Raw genomic sequence first — 11,723 nt, forward strand, 5'->3', positions numbered from 1 at the left:
AAGGAACTATGGGAGGTTAGAGTTCCTCAAAAGGGAAATTGGTTTGGTTGGCGGACTTTAAGCCTTTGATTAGATGCAGGGTTCCTACACATTTTGCATTTCAAAATTCCCTACTTTTTCCATACTCAAATTTCCAAACTTCTCCGTAGATTTTTCTAACCATATTCTCGACATTGCGGCCACTTCTGGTTTGGGATAACTCGGTGAAAACAAAGGTATGGACAACTGAAGTGAATTAAAAAATGACACTTAATATTCGGCCATTTAGCTGGGTCATTTTTAGTTGTATCTTGACGATGGGGACTGACAGTTAAGCTACACAACAGTAGGAATGGTTCATTATGACCTGAGTGAAGTGATTAGTACTGCAAATGCAATAGTCTGGAAACACAAATATTTCTCCATACCCTTGTTTCTTTTTTCCATACTTATCCAGACCTGGAAATTACTAAAATCAAATTCCATACTTTTCCAGGTTTTCCATACTGCGTAGGAACCCTGTAGATGTCTAACTGAGGAAAATATATGACATTTCCTATATAGGCTATAATATTAACCAGTGGGGTATATGGCAGTCCATTCTGAATCTAAGGTCCAATGGTGTCCTGAACAGTTGGAAATGTAAGCCTCAATGTCAATCACGTGATTATAGATGACTCTTCCATGCCTGACGACATGGAATTCTGACAACTACTATGCCTGAAGACATGGATTTCTGTTCTGTTCTTTTTTTTTTTTTTCACTGTGACAACACAAGTTCTGACTCTACATAAAGTTGTAAATTCTCAAAATCACAGAATAATTTAGTAACCACAGAGAAACCCTATGAATTTCTTCCTTTCTTCCATCTCCATAGACTCTTTGAATCCATTCAGCTTCTCTATGACAGGAAACCCCCTGAAGCCCTTTTCAGCCCAGGATGCCAGACCAGGCACACTTCACAATGAGAAGAGTGGGCTACGGACTGCTAGAGCTCTCTGGACCTAAAATCGGGGCCAGACAACTCCAATGGAAAACAGAGAGTTGTAGGAGTTCATTACTATGTCCTAACCAAACAACAGGATGTTGGCGTGATAGCAGGCTTGTGCAATGTCACAGGGGTGCTGAAGAAATAGCACGCTGGTGTCTCAAGAGTAGTCTCAACTGCATCTCAACAACGCTGGCAGCTTTCAGCGGTTCACAGACGTCACACACTGGCACAGCTCATTTTCCCACTGTCCCTTCACGGGATGACATCATGTAGACTAAACCTGCAGGGCCCGCTTGGTCGTGTGTGTCCGGGAGCGAAAGGCTTGCAGACAGGTGAAAGCTTTAAGCCCCAGCTGACCGCTGGCCATCACATCACATCACAGCCTGCCTCACATGCGCACATGTTGTTTAGCATGCAGTAGCCTAAAAAGTTGTGGGTTCAATTCCCGGCTTCCACTGTTGTGCCCTTGAGCAAGGCTCTTAACCCCCGAGTTGCTATGGGGAGAATGGCTCTAATACTGTCACTGTCGCTTTGGACAGATGTATCTGCTAAAATGAACAAATGGAAATGTTAACACCTATTTCATCCCGGCAGAGGAGCACACTGCAGCACACAAGGAAGATGCTCTATCTTCGCCCATCACACTCTCTCCCGCTCTAATCACCATCAGCAGCACATGTACCTGAATCTGAATCCATCTGCCCGTCCCTCTATCTCTCGGGGAGATTATCCTGCATCAGAGCTTATCCGGAGATTCAATATCCATTTCCACTAACTGCAGATGAGGCAAGCTGAGACAGGATGAGCAGGATCCAACAGCTCCTGCAGCTCCACAGTGGCAGCATGCAACATACAGTCATAATGACAGGGAGTGTAATGATGGGAGTGAAGTCTGGGCAAAAGCACACTCCCAGATGAGTGTTTGAAATGTACAGAAATTCCTAAATATAATGCAATATTAGGCTGATTGCTATCTATGTGACTAAAACCCATAGTCTTTGTAGTTATAGGTCTGTGTCTGACCGAAGTTGATGTTTAGGTAAAGAGGTAATGCGAAAGACAACAAAGTGTGTGTGTGTGTGTGTAGTGTGGTGACACTCCATCACTGGTAAACAGGAACACATATTAGCATATGTGAATATATTAACAGCACCAGAGTTGATTTCAGACAACACCCTTCATGTAGTTACAATACAGGGGCATGCACGCTGCAAGACCACATTTTTATTCCATTACAAACATGACCTAAGCTACTATAAATAACAGTACACCACCACTCTCTGGAAATACTATGAAAAGCATCATTCAATCAGTCAACACTCAGTTCCTCTCGGTCATAGTATCTATCCAGCTACTTTTTACAAGCTGTGCTGAAACTTGAAACCAACCCTGCCATGCTTATCTTGCAAACCTAGTGTATAAATGTGGCTCCTTTGTCCACATTTGCACACACTAGCAAATAAGACATTTACAAGGGACCAAATCATCTTTGCATGGTTGAGGAAGTTGTGAACTGAAATGATAAAAAATATAAAATATATCTAAATGATCTTGCCATAGTATGAATCGATTCATCTTCATCTGTTAATCTCACAGTGCAACTCAAACATTCTACAATCATGCTCAATTACTAACTCCGTGTACTTAAACTATAAGGCTACATCTCCCTATGTATAAGGGAGAAGCCACTTTGGCGTTTTGTCAAATACACCCAGTGTGTTCCAAGGGATTCTGTTCCTAGTCTCCCCAAAAACTGCTTTGCCAAATGTGTGACACTATGAATCACTAAAGAGATCTCCCACACTCCAAAGGGCTTTTACGCCTAGTTTTCACTGGGGTTAGCTCACTAAAACTTAATCCCTTTGATTTGTGACACAAGAAAAACATTTGTATCTGCACCTAAGCATTCACACAGAGGAAATGATATAACGTTACTTCTCCTAAATAGTCACAAAAGTGTATATTTATTTCCATATTAGTTCCCTTTACCTACATGGCTAGCTAAAGCTAGATAACTTAGTAGCTGATGTTAGCAAGCTAGGTGGTCACATCCAACCACTAGCAAAGAAATCAGGTGGGATGCTCTCTATTTTATATATTATCGCCCGTGCAATGGCTAACTATATGCCGAGTTAGCTGAATAACAAGCACCATAGTAAATACAAACAGGCCTGTGGATGTTAACCAATATGAGCAAAACCATGTTCATTGGATGACACCACTGGCTGTGAACGAACATATTTGGTTGGAAATGCTCGATTTCACCAAGCGTGAGATGACTGACTTGAACGTTGGGCTACCTAGCCACTGCTAACGTTAGCTAACGTTAGGTTACTGCCTCAATTTCATAAAATGGCAATATTGCGTGAGCACCACAAACATTCTCTAGCCACACTCACAAACCCTGTGTAATTGCATAGAACATATATTTCTGATGCCCACTCTATGCACAACAGGCCTAACGTTAACGTTATAGCTATCCAGGTTGCTTGTAAAGGAATGCAAGAAAACTCAATGACAGTGATAGTCTCTTGGCTAGCTAGCTGTGGTTGCTATCTTGAGAACTCCACTTACCTGACCTGACGAGTTTTCTATGACAGTTAGTAACGGAGGCCGGGATGACATTTTTGGTCAGGGATCTTCAAAAAGGGGTCCGGGGATGAAGAAAAATGTCTAAGAATCATACACACATTTAGCGGTAGAGGTTATTACTGTCCTTTTGGTCGAGGACCAAGGATCAAAAAGGTCCAAAGAGCTAGCAAGCTAGCTAGCCACGCAGACAAAGATCAACAAGTTGAATCCCACATTACAAGTACGTGTCCATGTCAACAGAGGTGAAAAATTGGGTTGCAAAAGTTTTCCAAACGTCAGAATTTATAATCACTCTAAGGTTAACCGTCAATGTCCTGATTTGCTGATTCCGACAACTGCATGGGCTGATTTATGAAATAGACAAACAGAAAATAGATTACAGTACTGATAGCCAGTCCAAATTAACGTTAGTTAACGTTAACGTTACCATCAACTGGCAATCCAACAAAGGAAACACATCAACGTGTCACGGTCTTGCACTTCATAAAACCAACTGCGCTTGATTTGCACACCCACATTAGGTTTTAAAAAGGAAAAAGAGAAAGGAGAAAAAACTGGTGTTTAAAATGTCGGATCTGTGTGAGTGTTGAGGCAGTCCAAAATCAAATCCGTAGATTCAATACATCAGGCCGGTCTAAATCGGTTCCAACTCGACCGACCTTCGCTGCAGAAAAATGAATAATCAACGTTGCCTGACAAATAACTTTAACGAGGTAACGTTAACGTTTGCTGGTGTGAATATTTAGCACAAAAATGTTCTTCCTGGTTTGAAGTGAGGGACAATTGCGTCTGGAAATAAGCCGCTTGGTCAAGAAAATCAGCCAGCTAGTCAGCTAATGTTAACGTTACATCCAAGTAGATATGAAGCTAGCAACCGTAGCAAGTATTGTGGTCTGCTGTGGAATTGCGCTAGCTAGGTAACGTTAGCTACTAATCCGAGGGGTAACGTCTGGTCAGCAAGCGCACTGGCTAATAAGCAGTCCAGAAAAACCAAATATCCATGAATAGCGCCGTCTCCTCTATTTCCGAGTGCGTGATTCAAATAAGGACGGCAACACTTGGAACACCAAACACTCGTGTTACGAAGTTGATGTCCTTAAAATACGTCCGAAAAAAAATCAAGTTGTAAAATCCTCCAGCATTACATGCCACGATAAGTGTATGTATGCGCTAGCTTGCTCTCTTCACTGGTAGAGGACAGTAGGCCTATGGAAAGCAACGGCTACTGCGTTCAAGCAGCAGCAACGCATTCTGAAAGCTACACGGAGATACCGGAACAAGCAGAAAGCAAGCAAGCAAGAAGCAACCACTGGGAGGCAACATGGCCGCCTGTGCACAGCTGAGAGGGGCGGTGTCGGTCGTCGGTACCCGATCTGCTACCGGAAGCTTCATTGGTTATGGTCCTATGATGGGTAACCTGGTGCTGACACTGGCTATCATGTTAACATCACATGTCATGGATATCTCAGTGATAAGTCTAAACATTTAGCCCAACCTACCATGGTCAGGTCAGGTGGACACACATTTAAATAATTATGATAAAATTCAAAAAAATGCTTTTGTAGTAGACCTACCCAGGTAATGGTTTAGTGAAATATTAAATACCCCCACCCCATCCCAAATTATAAAGGTGTTACACAAAACTATATGTAGCCTATAGTCCTTCCCCAGTTTACAGCAGAGGTTTGAGGCAAGATGAACACATCCAGAGTCATCAATATGTGTTTGACATTACAAAACAGTTGGGACTATGTCACTGGACAGTGTGAGATGCCATGTGCAGATAGGAATGGCAGAAGGGGGCTCAATAAAATGTTCTGTGAGTGAGCATCAGAGCATTCAGAAAATCTTTGTCTTGTTGAAGGCAAATCTGGAATGTTATGCTTATGTTTGCCCTCCAGAGTCATTAGGTGGACATTACAAAAACAGTTGGGTGTCACTGACAGTGTGTGGCCATGTGAGTGAATGGCAGAAGTCAAGGTGTGACAAGGCAGCCAGAAATTGTAGGGAACTCCAAAACTCAAAGAGAGTGAAGGCGGGTGATTTATTGGAGGCTTTGGACAGATCAATCAAGATCAGAACAGAAGGCATAGTCTCTGGAATCCACAGGGGGCTCCACAACCTCAATGGGTAATTAATAAATAATAATAGAGTGGCAACTCCTGAACAAACCCACAGGCGATTAAGTCACAAAAGGCCAGGCTAACCCTGAAACTTCTAATCCTATGATAATCCACCAGAAAACATTTCTGTTGTAGATCCTGTTGTTCGCAGGGAGCAACAGATTTTGGGACCAATGAGGAAGAGTTCACGGTAGTCTCCTCTGCTGGTGATGATCACTGCCACCAGGGGTAGTCATTGCTGTTTGTACTGGAAGATAAAGAACCTCATCAGATAGTGTACAGTAGCATCGTGCAGAAGTTTACAAGCCAACCCGAACACCTGTTTGGCTGTAAGGAACAACATCACAGACTGCCACAAAGTTCTTTAACCTGAAGTTTAGTTTGAGACATACAGTACTGTGCAAAAGTCTTAGGCACCTCAAGTTTTGCTTCAGTAATAAGGACCATATTGTTTATCACTCTTAATTATAATATGACCAGAGAACACAGTAAATACATAGTATTTAAATACACATACAGTATAATATACGTTTTGTTCTGATCCCAATCCAATTTCAGTCTCAAGCTGCCATTGGATTTGTTGTTAGCAGCGTTATAATGACCAATCATCCAAGGGGGAAGCTCTTGACGGAGCTGTCGTTCCCCACCCAGGCCACTGACGGGCATGCCTTGCTTGCCAAAGGCTGCTGGAAGATACAGATATGGGGGTCTCGAGATCAGCTGCTGACTTAACCATGGCTCACCCTAAAACTGTGTCAAGAGCATTTTGGCATGGCACAAAGTGGAGGAGCCACCTGAAATATAGGCTACTGTACACCTCTGGTGACCCTCTTCATTGTTCCAGGAAGGAATACAGTATTAGCTTGCCTCATCAAGGCTCTTTGTATAAAAATCTTTTGCCATGTTTTTTCCACTTTAGGTAACCAATGAACTCTTCCAACTGTAGCTTTTCAATGAGATCTTCGACCTGTCAAAGTGTCGTCATCCCTTCCCACTTCTGAATGTGGCAGAGCCAGTACCAGTACCAACCGGCGTGAGCTTCCCCCTTGCGAGATTGGTTGTTTTTGCAGTGTTATAATGACCAATCGAATGGATGCAGAAGACTAGAACCTGAACCAGAAAGACACATTTTTGTTTTTTTTATATTCCCTCTATCTTCTGGTTGAATTCCAATAAAGACAATGAGAAAATAACATATACATGGTCATCATAACATTGCTAAAACAACTAATCTAAGGGGAGCCTAATACTTTTGCACAGTACTGGTCTTATTGACCTTATTGATTTTATAGTTTACTGATCTAAATGTACAGTACAGGTGCATCTCAAAAAAATAAAACAGTGTAATTTACTGTATACTGAAGACCTTATTGATTTTATAGTTTACTGATCTAAATGTACAGTACAGGTGCATCTCAAAAAAATAAAAGTGTAATTTACTGTATACTGAAGACCTTATTGATTTTATAGTTTACTGATCTAAATGTACAGTACAGGTGCATCTCAAAAATGTAGTTAAAAATTTGAATTTTTAGTTAAAAAATTGAATCTTCCATATATTCCTAGATTCATTACATATAAAGTGACCTTATTGACCTTACTGATCTTATAGTTTACTAATCTAAATGTAGGCTACATTATGTAGGCCTAGTTTTAGAGAAAGCTCTGCTCAGTGTCTCACATGCACTGGTGGTTTAAAGTTAAATTAAATTAGCATTTAAGCATATTATTTATCTTGCCGATATTGCTGATGTAAATGCTGATATTAGCATAGGAGACGCTTTTATCCAATGGGACACTAGGCTTGCAATAGCAACCGAATTGGGGATTGAATCTGGACTGACCGATTGTCAGGCCGTTGACTGACACTGCTCCACCAGGCCTGCACCTGCACTGTAGGCAAGAAAAATGCCCCCTTCCCAGGAATGGAAACACCAACATAGCATCCTTGTATCTGACGGCGGCTATAGGCATGCGTGTCTTAAGCTGGAACCTCAGAGAGGGACAGGAAAGGAGGTAGAGAAGATTGGAGATTACCATAGCATAAATTATTAATCTGGATCGACTTGTATCAAAGAAACTATTCTGAGACAGTAAATCGAGGGGTTGAGAGGTTGATTTTGTCTTTTTACACAACTCCAGGCCTGCTTAAATTTGCTAGCCCTATTGACCTTGGGAGACTGTTTCACCACACCACTGTGAAGAGAATGCAACTCCGACTTTATGCTGATTATCTAAAGCCTTTGGTGCCCATATAGATCCTAAAATAAATGAGTTAATGAAGGCCTTGTCAGGTGTGGTTTCAGGAGATTTGTAGACGGAGACAGTCCACTAACTTAAGTGGACTTAAGAACCACCTTTTTAGGCAGGCCTTCAAGTAACTTATTGAGTCTGTTCACTGTGCTTTCCTTTAGAGATTTGTGGTCTATACATCTTTTTTTTTTTACTTTCTGTGTCTCGTGTTTTATCCTGTTCCTGTATCCTGTGCTATCTGAATTTGTGACTTTTGTCAGAGAAAAGTGCTTTACAAATGAATTTTGCTTATTTACTTAAATACTTTATAATTTACTATTTGAGGCTGCAGGAATGTTACCCCCTGTCCAATATGAGAAAACAAAATTGGTTGATTTACAACAAAATTGAAAATTAAAAACAGTGTAGCATATCTCATATGAATCACACACATGACTTGACTGCTGTTCAACTGCACAATGCTGCATAACAAGGCATAGAAATAACTTTTGACATTTACATGTATTAATTTAGCAGACACTGTTGTCCAAAGTGACTTACTTGGGGTCAAGTGCCTTGCTCAAGGGTACAACGATGGAAGCCAGTAATTGAACCCAACTTCCAGGCTACTGCCCAGCTACTACACTACCAATACTACAGAACTACATAATATTATTGTCAATTATTGTTAATATTATTGTCACTTTTGGCTTCTGAATCATGTATACTGCCTCACACAAGTAGGAAGGGTCAGCTTTTTAAGGGCTTTTCAGAGATTTAACATGTGTGCGTGTGTGTGTGTCTAAACTTGTAAACTTGTGCACTGCTTCACAAAAAAAGTCTGCAACAACAGATAGAGTACAATTTGGTGACACCCCAATGCATGTTTGTAGGCATGTGTTTGTGTACCTGCGTGTGTGTCTGTATACATGTGTGTGCATGTGTGGTGTACGTCTATGAGTGCACATTTGTGTGTGTGTGTCTGTGTGTGTGTGTGTGTGTGTGCCTATGCCTGAGTGTGCAAAAAAAAAAAAACACAGACCCAGGCATAAAGTTACGGCAGTATGCAAAAGTCGGCACACCCCTTATGGATTGAATATTCCAAAATTTGATGTGCATCCACAAACTGTGGCACTGATTGAGCGTGTCAAATTTAGTGAACGTTGACTCGCAAGATATTGCACAACTATGTCTTGAGATGGTTGATGTCAATTGTAGAACCCGTCCCCTATAGAATTTAACTAAATTTGGCTTAATGAAAGTGATGCAGTCTGAACGTCAACTTTAACCTTCACAAAATATTGGCATAAGCTTGTTGGCTGTTGAACCACACATTAGACGTTCCCCTTGATCAATAAATCAGAAGTTAAACATTGTTAACCCTTTGCATGACTTACCACCTATACTTAAAAAATGTTTTTTTTCTTTTCTTTTAAAATATGAACTAAATTAAGCTTGACTTAGTCTTGATACATCTAGTTTTACCTACCATAATACAAATTCAACTATTGGGTCCATCTTGGAAGAGAAATAACCTTCTTTCAGGGACATAGAGTAAGCTTAATTGTTATCATAACCAAAGTTTATGTTAAATAAAGTCATCATTTAGATGACTATGTTTCATTATAATGACTTTCATTTCCCATATTCAGGGTTCTATTGCAGTCAGAGGACATATTCAACTGCACTGAGATCGCACAGAGCCCTCCCCTTCAGAAAGCGTGCAAATCCAATCGAATTTGGGCCTGTGAGGTACTAAAGCTGTAGCCATAGCCAGAATGGGTGACTGTATCTGCTACACACATCAATGTTTTTCTCCTCATTGCTGCATTATAGCTAATCCTGATACTTTATTGGTAAAAGAGCCAACAATGTGCTTTTTCTTTCCCACAATCCCAAACAGAAATTATGAAAAAAGCATGTCTAGTTGACAGTGAAAAATAACACAAAATACATCTTACCGCTCCAGTCAATATCTGGACCTTATTCCACAGATAAGTTGCAAATTGGTAAACATTTACAATATCCTTATATAAGTAAGTATATATACGCGTTTGATCCCGTGAGGGAAATTTGGTAACTGCATTTATCCGAATCCATGAATTAGTGAAACACACTCAGCACACAGTGAACACACAGTGAGGTGAAGCACACACTAATCCCGGCACAGTGAGCTGCCTGCAACAACAGCGGCGCTCGGGGAGCAGTGAGGTGCCTTGCTCAAGGGCACTTCAGCCGTGCCTACTGGTCGGGGTTCGAACTGGCAACTCTTACCTTGCAGTATATAACTCTTTGGAGATATATTTTGTTGTTAATCCTTCACCTCCACAACAAAAGCATTTGCATTGTGTACAGGGGGGATAAGTTGCAAGAAGTTTGCTATTTACAATAGCAGAGTAACATATAAATACATCGCGACTCAGAGGGAGCTCTAAACTCTCCAAAAATACCTAAACCTGCATAGTAGGTTCCATATTTAAATGCTGTTGCCATATGGCAAAAATTATATTTTGCCAATTTACAAAACACTCATTATATATGAACTTGATAAATTGTTCATGTTTGCATAGTCCATATAGTGTTTCAATTTTTTTCTCAAAGAAATAATGCCTAAATTCTGAATTTTGGCCATCCAAAGGTAACGGACAGGTGGTGGTGGTCACAGAGGTACCTCTCTGAAGTACTAACATATCCTCATATGACCTTTTTCATACTAAAAAGCCCTCTTCTTCACTTCAGTAAATAGGTTTTGTGTTACTACCAATTATTAACTGTTGCCAACACCATGCAGTAGAGAGTTAAAACAAATGAAAAAGTGATTTTTACAGCCTAAAAGAGACAGACAGTGGACAATCAGTTTTTGGTGTTGCACTTTGTAGACACTCCCTATGCACTTATGCACTGAGAAGACAGCCAGCAGCACACATCTTGAGGCATTTATCCAGTTCTTGGATCCACTTCTTGCTGCAATCATGTGGTAAGATTAATTTTTCACCCATAATGTCCATCTTGACACTGCATGGCTAATATCAAAGTAGACCAGATGCTAGTACCTTACAGGGCAGCTGGTAACAACCATATTATTTTCAGAAACATTTCATTTATGCTTACCAACTTACACATTGAAATCATAGCGGAACCAGTGAAGTTTAACATGACACAACTCCTAAAACCTTTTATTTGAATGATGGAGAGTGTTTTTGTGTCATTGAATGAGAGCAAACCACATGAGTAATAGTAGATTTTTAAGAATTGTGAGGCCACGCCGCTTACTTTCTTGGATTTCAATGTGATGTTGAATTATAAAGTATGTTATGGAATGTTTATCTTAGACAGTTTACATACTGTCAACGTACTGAACATGACAAACAGAGGGATAGCAGGTGTGTCAGGTGTAAATTTAAGTACAGTCGGTGATGGATCTATTAAAATAAGGGGTTCTCAAACTTTTTGGTTCCAAGGACCCACTTGTGGGAGACAATTTCCAAGGACCCCCCTCATAATCGTAACAATTAAGCAATATTTTAAGGGATTTATATGCCATTTGTATTTTCTGAAGTTGTAGCCTGCAGGTTCATCCTGTGTTTTCTGGAAGGTGTGTAACTTGGTCTTTTGTCAACTTTGGATTTTGCATCACTTGACAGGGTGGACTGAGTCAAACATCTCTCCACGTTCATCAGCTAGCTGGCACATAAGCCACAAGCAGCGGAATGGTTTTTTGTGACGGGAGTGAAGTGATTCAAGTTAATGGTTAATGTAGGTGAGCAAACATACACAATTTGCTTTTATTGGGGATAAGGGTTGTC

The 11,723-nt window shown here is 40.6% G+C and overlaps 1 protein-coding gene across 1 annotated transcript in view; it reads right to left on the bottom strand.

The window, feature by feature from the left end:
- mark2b (MAP/microtubule affinity-regulating kinase 2b) overlaps nucleotides 1-4,968 on the bottom strand; it is a 40,116-nt gene extending 35,148 nt beyond the window's left edge. Inside the window, 1 exon segment of the mRNA XM_048235830.1 lies at nucleotides 3,545-4,968. Coding sequence (XP_048091787.1) covers nucleotides 3,545-3,595 — 51 coding nt within the window. The 5' untranslated portion in view covers nucleotides 3,596-4,968.
- Between the last annotated feature and the right edge of the window lie 6,755 nt (nucleotides 4,969-11,723).

Source organism: Alosa alosa, chromosome 24 (genome assembly GCF_017589495.1).
Source record: "Alosa alosa isolate M-15738 ecotype Scorff River chromosome 24, AALO_Geno_1.1, whole genome shotgun sequence".
Taxonomy (NCBI): domain Eukaryota; kingdom Metazoa; phylum Chordata; class Actinopteri; order Clupeiformes; family Clupeidae; genus Alosa; species Alosa alosa.